Genomic DNA, 18904 nt, shown 5'->3' with positions numbered 1-18904 from the left:
CCATCTAAAATAATGAATAAAAGACTCTTCAGACATGGACTAAATATTCAGAATGGCATCACTTTGATGCTTCAAAATAGACCCAGAGGCACCCACAAATGGAATGCGATGCTTTATGACCAACAACCATTTTAATTACAAAAAAGCAAAAAAAAATGAAGCAAGGACATGGACATTTCCAAGATTCTTGTGTCAACTGATAAGCTGCATCCCTACCTATAAACCACTGAAGGAATAAATAATCACCAGATTGAACTGAAACTTTCTATCGGCTCCAGTTCTTCAAGCATGCTTGCAGCTTGCAGGCAGTCAGATGCATCAGTTATACGCTCGTCATCCCTATGAATCATCCCTAAGTGGTACCAGGCCGATCTGTTGGTTGGTTCTAGCCTCAGTGCATCTGAAAGGAAGCTCCGGGCCACAGGCAAAGCTTTTGAACCTGTTTTCCAAAGCAAAGCACCAAGCGACACTTTACATGGCACATGATCCAGGTCCATCAAGAGACCATTGCAGTAAGCAGCCAAAGCTTCTTGTATTTGTCCACGGGCTTCATACATAATGCCTGGCAATATTATACAGATGTCATTAAAAGAATGACCACAAATAAATTTAAAGACCAGTTAATAGGACTAGAAAAAAAATCCGACAGAAAAGATTGTCAGAACATATGATACAAAATAAATAAAATAAGAATGTACAGTTCTGCCCCACTTTGTTCCTAGGATACATCTTCCAGGATTCCTATCCTTTTACATTCATATTCTGTTGTGGCAAGGATGTGTATGGTGGCGTAAAATCCTGCACCTACAAACGTTTGTAATAATACGTCACCCATACATATATCTGTGCTGCAAATATATTCATACATATGAAGAATATATATGTTTGCACAAATATTGACGTCTTTACTAGATTTTGATTGGTAAGAATAACTAAATTAAATTTCTTTTATAAAATACTTGAATACATTGACTACAATTATAAAACGATCACACAAGATATTTATATTTTATGCAAATAACTTGTGTTATTTTTAATAAAATAAAAATAACATAAATACGGTGTTTAAATGCAACATAAGGTTTTATGGTTAGATATAATAAATTCAAGAAATAAGGTAAACATACTGCAGGAATAATAAATTATGAGATTTCTCTATTTCATCTAATATGTTCATCCTTCTTAGCAGTAAAAATATGAAAAAAAAAAAGCTTTTTAAAATAAGTAATTAAAATTTTAAATAACACATGTATCTCAATTTTGTTTTAAAATGATTTTTTATCTAGTGAAAACATGCAAGAAACATGAGAAACATGTTTCCCAAAAGGAAAACGGGTCTCCTATACGAAGTTTCCCGTGCAAAGTAAATCATGTTTCTCAATTGATGGGAAATGGGTTTCCCATGCATTGTTCACAAGTTCTCCACAAGTTTTGGAAATATTAGACTTCTAGTATCATAAACCGATTTCCCAAGTGTAAGTAGAGTTTCCGGTAACTCTGGTTTATCCAACACAATGCTAGATCTTGCCATGGAGATGCATAGACATATGGTATAGACATCATGTCCAACATGGACACTATTAAATTAAGTACCCAAAAGGGACAATAACTATTAGAGCATTCATTCCACATGGGGATGCAATAATGCCCCTTCATGGAAAAGGTCATGTAGCTCAAAAAATACCATGTTTGTGCTTCTGCGGAAAAGGCTTCCACACCGCAACTCCCCTCCCCCATGAGGAAGGGTTTTCACAAAGAAACATGTCTAGCAGGAAAAGTGGGGCCCACCATGGTGCCATGCGGGCCACACTTTCTCTCAGGACCCTTTTGTTTCATGTTCCATAGGAAAGCCCAGCCTTGCATGAAACAAACAGGCTTTTAGAGTACATTAGAGTATTAGACTTCATTGATAATATTTGATTTCATGAAATGACAAGTACTTACACATTATATGGTAAATAACATCTTGATGTTATTTTAGCATGGACTAATAAACATAATTAACTAGATCAGCACTTTGTTTATGAAAAGTAAAAGATTGAGAGATTTATCCTCAATTTGTTAGCAGCAAAGGCCAAGTTGTCAATCCATGACTAAAATTATCATGCCATTAGTTCTTAAAAGGCAAACTATTTTTGTTAATGTTGTATGTGTGAAAATCTCTACAAAAAGAGATTGTGTGTAACACCACAATACAAGAAATACAAAGAGTGCACAAAGGCACAAAGGAGAACACTCACAAGTGCACGAAGGCACGGATACACATGCACAACAGCATGAAACAAAATGAACTTCAATTCATAAGTTCCCAAGAGGGGCTTTACAATATTACATATGCACTCACAAAAAAGAATATGTTTACAAGGGCCATTAAGGCCTATTTATAATGCAAAAAGAAGCCACAGGTGCAGCTCAATATGACTGTTGGAGCTGTACCCAACGGTCACATTTGTGACTGTTGGGGCATCTCCAACAGCAATATGGAGTTGTCCCTTTCACAACAGTTAAAAAGAAAAAAAAGTGTAAAAAGCAAAAGTAAATAAAAAAAGAAAAAGTAAAAATGTTAGCTCATTAGGGTGGCTGACACCTATTGAGTAAAAGGACTGAAATACCCCTGATGGGTATTTCATTTTACAGTTAAAAGAGACATAATATTTTAACACTCCCACTCAAACTTAGGGTGTCACGACCGAAAGTTTGCCAAGAAGGAAGTTAAATCTTGGAGAACATAACGCCTTAGTGAAGAAGTCTGCCAGTTGATATTCTGATGTAACATAAGGAAGGTCAATGGTTTTTCTTAAATATTCTTCACGAATATAGTGGCAGTCTATCTCGATATGCTTCGTGCGCTCATGAAATGTGTGATTTTTGGCAATGTAGATTGCACTTTTATTATCACAACATAATTTTGTGGGCCCTTGAACTTGAATATTCATATCTTCCAACAAGTTGCGAATCCAAACAATCTCCATGGTAGTAGATGCCATGGCTCTATACTCAGCTTCGGTGGATGAAAGCGATACTTTTTGTTGCTTCTTGCATCTCCAAGAGATTAATGATTCACCTAAAAAAATACAGAAACCAGTGGTGGAGTGATGGTTATTTGTGTCACCTCTCCAATCAGAGTCAGTATAAGCAATTAAACTTAATTCAGACGTAGAAGATAGAAATACTCCCTTGTTTACTGTACCCTTTATGTATCTGATGATGCGAAGGATGACGCTCATATGGACTGTAGTAGGTGCATGTTGAAATTGACTAGCAACATGTACTGCATGAGAAATATCAGGCCTGGTAATGCTGAGATACGTTAGGGATCCAACCAGTTGCCGGTAAGGTGTGGGATCTTTTAAGAGAATCCCATCATCAATCTTCATCTTCGAACCTACTATTTCAGGAGTTTCGCAGACCTTGTCATCTGTGATTCCTGATCTATCAAGAATCTCACAAGCAAGTTTAGTTTGAGACAAAAAATAGCCTTTCTGAGAATAGGCAACCTCAATTCCCAAAAAATATGTCAGAAATCCTAAGTCAGACATTTCAAATTTTGAAGTCAAAATAGATTTAATGCTTTTGATTCCTTTGATATCATCACCTGTTATTAACATATCATCAACATATAACAATAATATAACAATCCCTGCATCAGATTTCTTAACAAACAATGCAGTGTCAGTATAGCATGAAGTGAAACCATTTTCAGTCATTACATTGTTAAACTTATCGTGCCAAGCCTTGGGTGCTTGTTTCAGTCCATAAAGAGCTTTACGAAGACGAAGAACTTTATTTTTAGGGATTTCCATACCAGGTGGAGCATCCATGTAAACTTCTTCGTTAAGATCTCCATTTAAAAAGGCGTTTTTGACATCCATTTGGTAAATATTCCATTTTCGAATTGAAGCAATGGTGATAAGACATCTGACAGTAACCATACGAGCTACTGGAGCAAATGCCTCTTCATAGTCAATCCCATATTCTTGACTGTACCCTTTAGCTACAAGACGAGCCTTATACCTTTCAAGAGAACGATCACTCTTAGTCTTGACCTTGAACACCCATCGATATCCTATAGTTTTCTTGCCATTGGGAAGAGATTGAAATTCCCAAGTGTTAGCTTTCTTAAGAGCTTTGAGTTCACTCTCCATGGCTTCTCTCCATTCAGTACATTGTTTGGCTTCTCCAAAAAAATTTGGTTCAAAATAAGAGTGAATGGCACTCAAACAAGCTCGATATTTAGGAGAGAAAGAATCAAAAGATACGAATCTAGAGGGAGTCCTTCTAGTTCTTTCAGTTCTCCTAGGATGAGAATCATGAGTGGAAATAGTCTCACTAGGTTCACTATATAGTTCAATAGCACTCCTAAAGGTGCTTCTATCTCTATGCGAATAAGTGATGGGTTCTCTAGATGCATTTTCTTCTTGAGGGGTAGAAGGCTTAGAGTTATTGTTGATCACAACCATTTCATTTTCACTATTATATGTTGATTCATCATCACTAGAGATATCATCATCCTTAGATAAAAGGTCAAAAAGAAAGGAGTAATCGGCATTTTCTAAATGAGATTCATTTTTTTCAAAACCACTATCATTTTCCAAAAAAGTTACATTCCTTGAAACATATAATTTATCATTCTTAGAGTCATAACATCGAAATCCTTTTTGAGTTTCCGAATAGCCAAGGAAAGCACAAGGAATAGCTTTCGGTGAGAGTTTATCATTTTTATCGGTAAGAACAAAGCACTTACAACCAAAAACTCTCAACCTATTATAATCAGGTTCTTTTTCATATAGAATCTCAAAGGGAGAAATTTTATCTAAATTTTTTGATGGAAGTCGGTTGATAAGATAGACGGAAGCAAGAGCCGCTTCGGCCCAAAAATTTTTAGGAATATTTTGGGAAATGAGAAGGGTTCTAGTGGTTTCAATGATATGCCTATGCTTTCTTTCGGCCAAACCATTTTGTTGTGGGGCCTTAGGACACGATCTTTGATGGACAATGCCACAATCCTCAAGATATTTCTTAAACTCATTAGAGAGATATTCACCTCCGGAATCGGTCCTAAATATCTTTAAATTACTATTAAATTGATTTTTAATCATCATATGATATGTTTTAAAACATGAAAAAACTTCATGCTTATGTTTAAGAAAATGTATCCAACAATATCGTGAGAAATCATCTACAAAAATCACATAGTAAGCAAAACCACCTTTGGATATGACAGGTGCCGATCCCCAAACATCCGAGTGAATAATTTCAAAAGGTTTAGTACTAAACATAGTTCTTGGTTCAAAAGGTATACTTCTCATTTTTCCAAGAATACAATCATTACAAGATAAAGTATTTTTACAAAGATCTTTAACAAAATGTAGATAGGATAACTTGGTAATGTTGGAATGACCAAGTCTCTTGTGCCAAACGTTTATGTCTTTATGTTGGGCCACATTACAAAAGGTGTTTTTAGGAATTTGAAGAAAGTCCACATAGTACAAGTCTTCTTTCCTAGAGCCTTCCCCAATCAATCTCCCGGACCGGTGATCCTGTATTAAACATTTATTAGATGAGAATTGAATGTTACACCCAAGGTCCGTGAGTTGAGAAACGGAAAGCAAGTTTAAATTTAATTTTGGTATAAGTCTAATTTTTGGAATAAAGAAATTTTGGGTTTTAAAATTTCCAATTCCCTTAATTTCTAGAGAAGTACCATCCGCGGTCGAAACAAAAGAAGGTGACACATTTTTAGAATACTCGGAAAGAGATGAAATGTTTGGGGTCATATGAAAGGATGCACCCGAATCTAAGAGCCAAGAAGTTTTACCTGAAGGAGAAGAGGTGGATACGACGGCACCGGAAATAGCTCCCTTTAGAAGAGGTTGAAGAGCCTCCACAATTTGATTGAGAGATAGAGCTTCTTTTGAAGATTTCTCTTTGGATGGTTGAGATGTAGTTGCCATTGCTAGAAGTTTCTTCCATTTTGGGCAAACCGGTTTGATATGACCCGGTTCTTTGCAAAAGTAACACAAGATTTTGCTATAATCTCTTCTTCCTCCTTGATTTTGATTCTTAAAATAAGGAGGTCTATATGTTCTTAAATTGTTACCGGGTCTAGAAACGACATTAACACCATCACATTCTTCTTGATTTGTGGACATTGCAAGCACACTAGGATTTTGCTTGCTAATGCCCATACGGGTTTTCTCTCCACTTAATTTAGTTAAGACATCTTCAAGAGAAGGAGAGGTAAAATAGGATAGGAGAGAAGATCTTATTTGCTCAAACTCGGGCCTTAGCCCATTCAAAAAATTGAAGAATCGGTCTTCTTCTAATTGCTTATGACGAAGCTCTATGGCTTCTCCACTCCACTTGGGTTCAAGCATGGCAAGCTCATCCCAAATTGAAGAGAGTTCCGCAAAATACTCTCTTATAGACATATCACCTTGAACAAGAGTTAACACTCTCTTTTGAAGATAATACTTATGGGACAAGTCCCTAGAAATATACATCTTCTCAAGATACTCCCACGCTTGAGAAGCTTTTTTAAACTTTATAATGTTGGCATTAATCCTTGTCTTAACGGAAGAGAAAATCCAAGACAAGATCTTAAAATTCTTCATTTCCCATTGCTCATGTTTCCTACTATATTCCTCAAGAGCATTAGTTCTTTCATCTCCCTCAAGGATTTTGATTTCTCCTTCTTTAACCAAAGTAATTTTAGGCTCGGGTTCCGGAATCGAGCCTTGAATGTAACCCCAAAGCCCTTTCCCTTTGATGTGAGCTTCCATATTTCCGGCCCACACATGATAATTTGAGCCATTTAGCTTGAAACCAAGAGAAAAATGGGAGTCTTTCTCACCCATTAGAGAGGAAAGAAGAAAGAAAAGAATACGTACCACAATAAGATTTTAAATCTTTCTTGTTGCAGTAATCTTCTAAAATATTGAATGAAGAAGAGCCTCCACTCCAATCACCAAAAAGTTGAAGGCACGTTTTTCGAGGCACTTGATATTGAGAAGAATCACACCAATTTCTTTCTCCAAACAACCTTGCTCTGATACCATGTGAAAATCTCTACAAAAAGAGATTGTGTGTAACACCACAATACAAGAAATACAAAGAGTGCACAAAGGCACAAAGGAGAACACTCACAAGTGCACGAAGGCACGGATACACATGCACAACAGCATGAAACAAAATGAACTTCAATTCATAAGTTCCCAAGAGGGGCTTTACAATATTGCATATGCACTCACAAAAAAGAATATGTTTACAAGGGCCACTAAGGCCTATTTATAATGCAAAAAGAAGCCACAGGTGCAGCTCAATATGACTGTTGGAGCTGCACCCAACGGTCACATTTGTGACTGTTGGGGCAGCTCCAACAGCTATATGGAGCTGTTCCTTTCACAACAGTCAAAAAGAAAAAAAAGTGTAAAAAGCAAAAGTAAATAAAAAAAGAAAAAGTAAAAATGTTAGCTCATTAGGGTGGCTGACACCTATTGAGTAAAAGGACTGAAATACCCCTGATGGGTATTTCAGTTTACAGTTAAAAGAGACATAATATTTTAACAGTATGATACGGTATGAATTGTAACTATGGCCAAACTCAATACGATACACACTCGTATTGAGATACGAGTGTTTATCGCATTTGTATTGGTTGTATCATACAATACAACTATCATATTGTATTGTATCATATCGTACGATACATGGTGTATCGTACAATACGTGTCTGATAGGGCCGAAACTCAGCCTTTTTAATTTTGGCTTTTAAAGACCTCCCTAAGGCCGATTCTTTCATTTGTGTAGAGGCCTTTAGAGGAGAACCCACATACCTTAAGAGGCGTGAGAGCGATTTGGGGGCCGATTCGTGTGCAAGAGAGAGGGCTTTTGTGGATTTCTCACGTAAGAGTGCATTTCCATCCTTTTTCACTCAAGAGAGTCGGCGAAGGTAACAAATTTGCATTCTTTGCTTCCTATTGATTTTTTTTTAGAGAAAGATGACATTAAATGATCCGGCATGGAAATGGGGTACTCAATTATTGAGTGAAAACCGATTGAAAATTGAGTACAACTATTAGCATCAAATTGTTTCGGGTGGTATCTCTCTGTTGAAGCCTTAGTTGTTAAAAGCGAAGGCTAGGGGAAGCCCCCCCCCCCCCCCCCCACGCTTGGGCGACTATGATTGGGCGGTGAGGCCCTAATTTAGCACCTAGGTAGCGCCTAGGCTGGGACCGACTAGGCGTAAGCCTAAATCGTCCTGTTTTTTCTAGTTGACCCATATGAGTCATATAAAAGAGAAAAAGGGGGCCCTAATTGCCCCCCTTGACCCCATTTTTGCACTCTCTTGTCTCGGTTGCCACCCTTTTTGCACTTTCTCCCTCTCTCCGCTGTCGGTTTTTCAAGAAGAAGACAACCCAACCAACTTACGCCTTCCTCTCTTTGTCTCATTTTTTATCCCAAGTTTTGTTTTCTGCAAGAAGAAGAAGAGGGTGACCCAACCAAGGTACGCCTCTCTCTGTTTCTCTTTCTCTCGCTCTCTCTTTCTCTCTCACTCCTTTGCCTTGCTGCTTCTCTCTCTTGTCTCATTGTTTCTCTCACTTTCTTTGTCTCTCGCTCCTCTTTGTCTCTCTGTTTCTCTTATTCTCTCTTTGTCTCTCGCTCTCTCTTTCTCTTAGTTTTTCTCTTGCTCCTCTGTCTCTCTCTCTCAATTTTTCTCTCTCACTTATATAATATATCATATAAATATGTGGGTGTGTTATTGTGCTTCTGTGATTTTTTCTGTGAAATGCTGAATTTTTATGTATATACTGAATTAGTATTATATTTTTTATGAAATGTTGAATTAGTATTATATTTATTTATGTGAATTCATATTTTGTTGATTATATTGATACATTATGAGTAATTGAATATATATGTATATACAGTTATAAATATGTAATTATGTATATTCTGCAATATAATCTGAATTTTTATTAGTTGATTGTTTTTTCCTGTGAAAGCATGCATAGTTAATTTTGTTGATTTTTTGTCTGCCTTTTACAGCCCGAAAGCATGTTAATTTTGTTGATATATGCATAATTTTTACTTTCTGAATTTTTATTTGTTTGTATGAACTTTTCTATAAAATCCCAAAACATGTTTAGTATTACTTTATTATGTAATATTATATATATATATATATCAATGTGTCGTTTTGTGAATGGCTGAATTCATTTTTTTATTATATTGATACGTTTTGAGTAATTGAATATATATGTATTTTAGCATATTATGTATTGCAGTATATATATTATATATACTATTATTGTATTTCAGCATATATATTAATATATGAGAATATGTTATTTGTTGTTTACAACTTTTAATTTAGCAAATTTACATGTTTTTTGTTTAGATTCTTTAGAACAATAATGAAAGGATCTTCTGCAAGGGTTTTTTTATTTGATGGTTATGTTTTATTTTAGATTATTCGATGTCTCATTCATGAGATGATCCTGCATGGCAATACTGCAAAAGCATTGATATAATATATTAGGACCAAGGTCATCATTGAGATGTGTGTTTTGTTGTTGTATTTTTAGAGATGGAATGCATAGGTTTAAGAAATATATTTCAGGTGTTCCTTAAAATGTACGTCCATATCCTTATCTATCTATTCCGGTCACTTTTCGTGATGTTATTGTTGAACTAGAAAAACTAAAAGGAAAATAAGGTTGCAAAATTCGAATAAAGAAGACATTCCAACCATTGTTCCAGATTTGGAAGATGATGATGACCCACGTCAAGATCGGTTAATTTCACTTGCTAAAAAAAAGCTTGAATATGAAGAGGCGGTAGTGCGATAGTTGGATGCAACAATGAGGACTTTTTGTCCTAATTCTTGGCCTATAAAAAAATAAGATCTTTATAGTTTAGACTTTTAAGATGAAAATTTACAGATAAGAGTAACAAGACATTGCTTACATGTGATATTTTTAGTCATCATGAACTTTCAATAGTTTAATTATGACTTACGACATTTTAGTATGACTTGATGTGAACTTAATATTGTTAAGGATTTAATTGTGTTTAAATTATGTAATTGCCTACTTGCCTTTTATTTACATTGGGCAGGTTATCAGTTGTCTGATTGTTTATTTTGTTCATTTCTTCTTATTTGTCCATTGCATATATTATGTCTATTGTTGTTAATTTTTTGTATGCATGATTTATTTTGTATATTATTTATTCACATTTTTGTATGGTTTGGTTATTCAATTGTTCATTTATTTTTAATTTTTTTGAGCAGGTTATCAATTGTATGGTTTGTTTACTCAAATTCAATTGTTTATTTTTTTTTTATTTGTCTATTGCTTATATTATGTCTATTGTTGACTTGTTAATTTTTTTGTATACATGATTTTATTTTTTTTACATTGTCCATTCACATTGTAACGCCCCAAAATTTCAAACTTTCGAACCTTTCAAAAAACAGGCAAGAGACTAGAAGAAAATCTCTTTTCTTTCATAGTTTGTTTATGAAATCAGTAGAAGATAATTCTTTTGTTGAATTTAGAAAGGCAAGCTGACATCTTTGGGCACGTTAGCTAAAAGAACCAAAACTCACTACACATGATACTTGCAAAACACTTGAAAAAACCACTTTCGTTTAAAAAGTTTTCAAATAGTACGAAATTCGGATATCTTAAGGAAAAATCCGTTACAAAAACCAAAAACATCCAGGACGCGAGCTAAGAGCAGGAAAAAGAAATCTTGAAGCCATCTTGCCATCGCCCCATCGCCTGTGGTGTAACTAAGAAACTGGATTAAGAGCATTTAATTCAGCATGCTAAGTAGTTTAAAGTAGATATGCAGTTAAACAGGTAAGTCGTTCAAAACAGGTAAGTAGTTCAAAGCAAGTAATCAGTACAACTGTCAAAATGCAGCATGACGATTCATTTGATCATAAGCTATGAACTACTACGCAACAAGCAAGTCTCATGACCCATCAACCAGTGTGAATAGACTTTATGTTTCGATATTACTGGCATGCAGGTACGCGCGAACAAATCGTAGAAACAACTGAGACTAGTTCGGGTGTCTTTTATTCGATGTATTTTCAATAACCCGAATAGCTAGTTGAGTCCACTCCTAAGGAAATGACTTTAGCCGAGAGAGGATTTCCCAAAGGCAGATACTTGACAGCGGATGCATCCAACTTCTGCAGAAGCCCATGAGATCTACCACCTATGATAATGTCTGGTAGTCCCTTCTCCTAACTCTAATGACTAGAAGGTCAGATCTTTGTCCGTGGAGTGGTTATTAACAACCTATCCATTGGAGTTTTGTACCGATTCAACCTCTCCCTTGACAGAAACATAAGGGCAAATGAGTGCGTCAGAAGCAAATTAACTGACGACTCATTCTATATGCTCTGGTCTTTTGACCAAATGAACATCTTACCTATGAAGGCGATCCCATTTTTATATGTTTACAATATTGTGCATTTAGCACTGTTCGTGGTCGCACGACCGTCTCATCCGATCATCTCAGTACTAGCGTGTGTAGAGCACAACTACAAGTACTCTAGGATGAAAGGGGTATAGCTCCTCAATAGGAGCCTCAACAAAAGTGTTTCGCAAAGATATAATGTTTCTCAAACTTTACTTTTGACATTATTTATCTTTTGAAACAACCAACAGCTTGTGCCATTTGGCATGCAATTTCTATAATCTCATCCGCTATCAGGGTATCAACATGCCTTGCATGACACGATACCGGCCTTGATGAACGGGATACGGGTTTCTCAACTGAACCCCCGCTAAGAAGTTCACTTAAGCCCCAATTTGGGGTTACCCGAGATATGTCGAATAGACGAGCAGAACCAACCAATCACATCCTTCTAAATACTTTGATTTGGGCAGTCTTTGATGCTTTTGCAAAGCTCCTAAATTCTCAAGTCTACTTTGTAAGACTGCTCACTTGAAAAGTCAGGATCCCAGCTAGAGATCCCTCTCCTTAGACGAGGATGTATCGTTAAGCTCCTGACTCAACTCTTGTCGCAAGAAGGAGAGTGGTAAATGCTTCTTGCATCCTCTACGAGAATGCCATTATAGCACTTACAATGAGCGAAAACCTGAGCATCATTTGCAATGGCAAGGCAGTAACGAAACATTTACAAAAGCAGGAGCCTGGGTGCAAAGCGCGACGACCAAGAAAAGACATGACAGAAAGTAAAGGACAAGGAATGTGAAACCGCCCTTGAGTTAAATGTGAACTCATATATATATATATATATATATATATATATATATATATATATATATATATATATATATTATTTATTTAATTATCCTTTTTAGTTAATTGAACTCAATTCAATTGTCAAAGTCCTTCGTGCAATCTTCCCCTATCTTGAAGAGTTGCAAGCTTGTTGGCATTTGCAGGTATAAGCGATCAACGGGTCGGGTCACGGGGCACGAGCGGGATCCGTCGTACGAGCTGCAAAAGCGTTAGTCTTAGCAAGCTAACACCAAAAATAGAAGGTCAGGGGCATTGCCGCTGTTCTGACGTGAAGGAAGCAGAGGCAACATGCCCTTGCGAACTTGCTGAACGCGAAAGAAGCAAAGGCAGGGGTTGCGAGCCCCTGCTGACCTGCTATCAGCAACCACGGGGAGGCAGGGGGCTGCACCCCTGCCTGATGAAGCCAACATGGGAGGCCGGGGCTTCGCCCTGCTTGCCGAAAGAGCAAAGAGGCAGGAGCGAGGCCCTTGCCTGCTAGACACAAAGGAGGAGGCAGGAGGCTTCGCCCTTGCCTATCGAATACGCAAAGAAGCAGGGGCTTGGCCCCTGCCTGTCGAACACACAAATAGGCAGGGGGCAAAGCCCCTGTCTGATGCCAGAGAAGAGGGAGCAGGGAGGGGGCTCGATCCCTCCCCTGAACAACGAGGGTAAAGGGAGGGTCACAACCCCTCTCCTGAATATCGAGGGTACAGGGAGGGGGCTCAACCCCTTCACTAACCAATAGAGGGAGGAAGGGGATCTCGGCCCCTTCCTAGCGAAGCACGGAAGCAGGGAGGGGGTTGACCCCTTCCCTACGCAATAAACAAGCAGGGAGGGGCTCGACCCCTCCCCTTGTGTAGCTCGAAGGGAGGGAGTACAGGGAGCGCTCGGCCCCTCGCCAAAAGGAGACGCAGGGAGGGAGCTCGACCCCTCCCCCGCCAAATACGACATGTAGGGAGGGCTCGACCCCTCCCCTGCAAACAGAGGCATCGAGAGGGGGCTGGTCCCCTCCCTCGCAAAACACATCGCAAGGAGGGGGCTCTGCCCCTCCCCTGCGATTTAAGGTAGCAAGGAGGGGGCTTTGCCCCTCCCTTGCGATTGAGGGAGGCAAGGAGGTGGCTCAGCCCCTCCCTGCGCAAACGGAAAAGTGCGTGAGAGAGAGAGAGACGAAAGGAAAAGGAGAAGAAGAACAAGGAGGCACGTACCTGGAGGTCACCAGAGAGGAGCTTGCCGGAGGGAGGGTCGTCGGCGTGTGAGTGTCACTGGTGGCCGCTACTCGACAGACGCGAGCAGAGTGAGTCGGGGGAGAGAGAAGGGGAGACAGAGGGATTAGAGAGCGAGAGGGTGTCAGGGGGAGAGAGAGTGCAGAGAGAGAGAGACGAGAGAGCAGAGGGGAAGGAGGTTTCGAGAAACCTCTCCCCTTTGCCTCGCTGCTCTTAATAGGTAGTGGCCTCGGGTTGGGTCCGGGTGGGGTCCGGATCCGACCCAAATCAAAGTTTTTTTTCCAGGGTTTTACACATATTGTTACTTGTATGGTTTGTTTATTCAATTGTTTTTTTCTTCATTTTTTAGCAGATTATTTAATATAATTGCTTTACTGTGTTCGATGACATGTTATGTTTTGTCTATTGCTTATTGTTGATTAATTTTATGTTGTATTCGTGCTTGTTATTAATTTTAGCAGTTTGTTTACATATTTTGTGTGTTTTATATTTTTTATTTGGGGTGCCGCCGAGGACCCGCCAAGTCTTTTTAGAGGTTCACCACTTAGGCTTTGCCTAGTGCCTTTGAAAACCAAGGTTGAAGCATCATTTAACTGAGACACATTACAATATTGTCCCCTACATGTCAAGAAATTTGCCGAATGTCGTGAAATGGCAATGCCAACAATTACTCATTGGTTTGAGACTAAAAGACAAGAAACATAAATGAGTGAGGCAAACCCTACTTCTGATCCTACAGTCCCTAGCATAACATCAGGAGAAGAAGATAATGATGATGGATGATGTTATATTTTAAAAAAAAAATGTTATTTAACACTTAAGTGTTCATAAACTTGGTTATTTTGTTTTTGTTTATGTAATATAAAAATATGAGTATTGTGGCATGTTATTGATTGCAAGATATTTAATATTTTGTATTGTTTTTGTGAGATATGCATACAATATTATCTATATTAGTTGTTGTTTAATGATGTCTTATGTAGCTCATAGAGACAAATGATTTATATGTGATTTTATGGTTATATTTTGTGCAATTCATTCATGTGTAATGATTTTTTTAGAATTTTTTCTAATTTTTTTATTTTTCTTGATTTTTTTGAAATTTTTGAAAAAAAAAATTTAATTAGGATTTTTTATGCTACGCTATGATACGTATCTAACTTTGGGCCGGACAAATATGGCTACTTACAACCTTAATCTTTGGTCATATCATGCACATCTAAGGGTGTCTATTAACAATAATAACATTAGGTAAGGGTATTTTGGTCTTTCAAATTAGAATGTGGTACCTTGTACTAATGTGCACTACGTTATAACTCATGAAAGCATTATTGTAATTCAGTTATAATGTTATAGGGAATTACTATAGTTGAAATTATAATCTTAATATAAGGGGAGAAGATTATGGAATGTTTCGTAGTTTATTCCTTCTTAACATAATTTGTTACAGCTAGCAACTATATGATGTCTAAACCATATCCGGTGGACACAATGACCTATTTAATCATAGGAAAGATTAAGTAAAACATTACCGATATGCATCAAATAAATTACATCTTAACATCACATCAGTAATCAAATTGATAAAGATGAATAAGTATACATTATTCCATAAATGTTGTATGATATACAAAGATTTCAGTAAGAAAATAAGCCATGTTAAACACACTTCACTTAGCATGTGCATGCCCTGTTGACATGGGTACACCAAGATATTTCACGGTTACAGTCAAACTAATGTCACACATAGTTAACATTCTATCATTAACTTTATCTATTTCCTTTTATAATATTCATTACTTATTTTGTTTCTTACTTGCATTCTTTTTCTTTTAAAAATTGTTATCAATTACATTACATTTCGATTTAACTTGGTTTTATTATTTGAGGTTTTTAGATATAGTGATTTAGAATTGTTGTTCAAGAGTTTGCACTTTCCCATGCTTGCATCACATCCGTCTTTGGAGGCATCCAGAGTCCAGACCATCATTATGATTCATCATTCTTATTGGACTTTTGGGCTTACCGTCATTGGTAAAGTAGAACGGGCCCTCTCCATCTTTGGTTATGGTTGTTCTTCTTTGATTAAGGTGTGCTAACCTGCTACGAAGTGAGATGGGTTGAGAGTGGCTCCTTAATGTGCTTGTCCTCCTCCTTATTGATACTATTTAAAAATAGAGTATGATTGGTATTGGGGAGCGTGTGACTAGCTGACAGAGGAATGGGTGGTTAACAGGAGAGAAGCCACATAGGATCCAGGGTGGGCACGTGCCCACCCTGACCTGAGAATCTCCAACAAGGGATTTGGCCCAACGTGGGTTAGGCCAGGGTTGGATAGTGCCTACCCTAAGACCCAACCCATATGTAAAAACACATGCCCACCCCCTCCCCACACCCTGATTCCCCATCCCTCAGTGAATGCCCTCTCTCTCATGGATCAAAGGGAATGGGCATGGGAGGACTCAGACGTGAGTCCATGCCCACTGTTGTGCCCTGCCTTATTCTTTCTTTTTTTTAATTAATCATTTCCATTTTTACATGAATGAATGCTTGATAGGGTTTAGTTTTTTTTTTTTTTAATTACAAATTTTATGATCGTTATGATTTAGGGTTTTGTTTAATTTTTTCTAAATAACATGAATGTTTAATTAAGATTTTAGTGTTTTTTTATGATTTTTTGTCAATTAGCATTAGGGATGACTCCATGAATAATGAATGCTTGAGTTTGGTTAGAATATTAGGAGTTTTGTTTTGTTTTTTTTCAATTAGCATAAATTATTGATTTTTTAAGATTTAGGGTATTTATTTAGATTTTTTCAAATGATATGAATATTTAATTAAGGTTTTGGGGTTTTTTTGTGTTCTTTTTCTTTTCAATTATCATTAAGGATGATTTCATTAATGAATGTTTGATTTTGGTTATTAAGACCTTGATTTTTTTACTTTTGTCAAGATTTAAGTTTTTTATTTTGATTTTTCAAATTCCATGAATATTTAAGACTTTCTAGGTATTTTTGAGTTTTTGTTTTCAATCAACATTAAACATGGTTCTATGAATGCATGCTTAATTTTAATTAAAATTTTAGGGTTTTTTTTCAATTAACATATCGATGAATGATGTTTGTTAGGACTTATGATTTTGATTTGGTTCTTTTAAAATGGCATAAATGTTTAGTTATGATTTTAGGGGTTTGCTATGTTTTTCAATTACCATTAAGCATGAATCCATGAATAATAAAAGCTTGATTTTGGTTAGAATTTTCACGAATTTTTTTATCAATAGGAATTTTGCTAGGATTTAGATTTTTGATTTATGTTGTTCAAAAGGCATGAATGTTTAATTAGGATTTTAAGGGTTGTCTATTTTTTTTTTTCAATTAGCATTTCAATAAACAATTATCATCATTTTATGCTTGATTTATAGTAGGATTTTAGGATTTTTTTTTGTGTAATTTGTTTTAGTCTTTCATATAACTATACTTTTATGGAGGCAGCTTGACCATCCAAATATTTGTGCAATGTAGACATTTGATTTTATGAAGGTAAGCTTTATAATAACTATTTAATGTTTTTGAAAAATATTGTTAGTATAGTTTATTAGTAATTAATTTTTCTTTTTTACTATGCATGTGTACTATACTTTTATGGAGGCAGCTTGACCATCCAAATATTTGTGCAATGTAGACATTTGATTTTATGAAGGTAAGCTTTATAATAACTATTTAATGTTTTTGAAAAATATTGTTAGTATAGTTTATTAGTAATTAATTTTTCTTTTTTACTATGCATGTGTACCCACCCTAGTTTAGATTCCTGGCTCCATCTCTGGTGGTTAAGTCTTTGTACCATAGGATTCTCCCATAAAAGGGGTTAGGCTATGGGACTTCATGGGAAGTCCTCTGGCTTCCTACTGTACAAGTTTCATTCACCTAATATTCACTTTCTTCGAAGATACGGTGTTCTATACTTCTATTTCAGTGTGACGATCGGTTGCGCTGCCACCCCTTTGGCTCAGGGTGAGCTAGGGGATAGTGGTCAAAAACACTTTCCTTTATGCAATGTTGTTAAAATCAATCTAAATCAACTCAATTAGATCAAATCAGCCTTCTGCTGATTTCGTACAGGCTTCGATTTGACCCCCCCCCCCCCTCCAAAATCGATCGATTTTGGCTAGATTTGGTTGAATTGCCTGAATCGAGGGTGAATCAGTTTGCCTATGAAAAAAAAAGAACAAAAAGTGAAAAACCCAAAATGACAACCCTAGGGTGCCTCTTTTAGTCTTTCTTTCTTACTTTTGTTTTCACCTCCCATCGCCAGTAATGCTCTCTCTCTCTCTCTCTCTCTCTCTCTCTCTCTCTCTCTCTCTCTCTCTCTCTCTCTCTCTCTCTCTCTCTCTGTGTGTGTGTGTGTGGCCGGAAAAGGCCACCCATGGCCCTTTTCTGCCACCATCCCTCTTCATTTTCACATTTCTGCTTAACAATGCAATTTTTTTCTTTGGTTAATAAAAGAACTCTTCTTAGTTCTTATGCATTATGCTTATTATTGTGGTTCTTGTAATGAAAAGAGGCGGAAGCTCCAATGAAGTAAAAAGCACTCTTTAAGAGTGACCTCAAGAGCCAAGAACACAAACACTAAAAGTGCACACACAAAACTCTCAAAAGTAGAAAATGACTTAAAGTCATAAGTTGGATTTATTGAAGAAAGGAAGAGAAGGGTAAAAACCCAATGCTTACAAGAGGAGAATACCTCCTCTATTTATAGAGGAGGGAGACTAAAGGAAGGGACCACAAGGGGCTCCCATGTAGTCGTTGGGAGCCCCAACGGTCATAAATCTGACCGTTGGGGCCCCAACGACTACAAGTGTGGGGCCCTTGTGGTCTTACAAAAAGGAGAAAATAAAAAGGAAAAAAGAAAAAAGAAAAAAGGAGAAAAAGAAAAAAGTAAAAAAGAAAAAGTTACATTGTGGTTTTACAAGAATACCCCTATCGGGTATTTCAATAAAAGGGAAACTGTATATATATACATATATGTATATATATACTTATATATATACGAATGTATATATATATATAAGTATATGTATATATATATACATATTTTAACACGCCCCCTCAAACTTTACGGGGAGAAGACTGAAAGTTTGCTAAGAAGAAACATAAATCGTGGAGTTGGGAGTGCCTTGGTGAAGAAGTCAGCTAGTTGATACTCTGAAGTAACATATGGTAATGAGATAGTCCCTCTGAGATATTCGTCTCGAACATAATGGCAATCCATTTCGATATGCTTGGTCCGCTCATGAAAAGTGTGATTGCTGGCAATGATATCGCACTTTTGTTATCACAGCAGAGCTTGATGGGAGTGGAAATGGGGATGCCCATGTCACCAAGGAGACTCCTGAGCAATATAATTTTCAT

At 36.9% G+C, this 18904-nt stretch overlaps 1 protein-coding gene across 1 annotated transcript in view; it reads right to left on the bottom strand.

Annotated features, from left to right (window-relative positions):
- Positions 1-217: 217 nt before the first annotated feature.
- The window catches only part of NPG1 (tetratricopeptide repeat (TPR)-containing protein), a 64750-nt gene continuing 46063 nt past the window's right edge, over positions 218-18904 (bottom strand). Inside the window, exon 5 of the mRNA XM_089981873.1 lies at positions 218-562. Coding sequence (XP_089837999.1) covers positions 243-562 — 320 coding nt within the window. The 3' untranslated portion in view covers positions 218-242. The remainder of the gene's footprint in view (positions 563-18904) is intronic.

Source organism: Nuphar pumila, chromosome 12 (genome assembly GCF_984573655.1).
Source record: "Nuphar pumila chromosome 12, dmNupPumi1.hap1.1, whole genome shotgun sequence".
NCBI classification, from domain to species: Eukaryota; Viridiplantae; Streptophyta; class Magnoliopsida; order Nymphaeales; family Nymphaeaceae; genus Nuphar; species Nuphar pumila.
The sequence above is the reverse complement of the archived record's forward strand: the minus strand, read 5'-3'. Positions and strand labels throughout refer to the sequence as shown.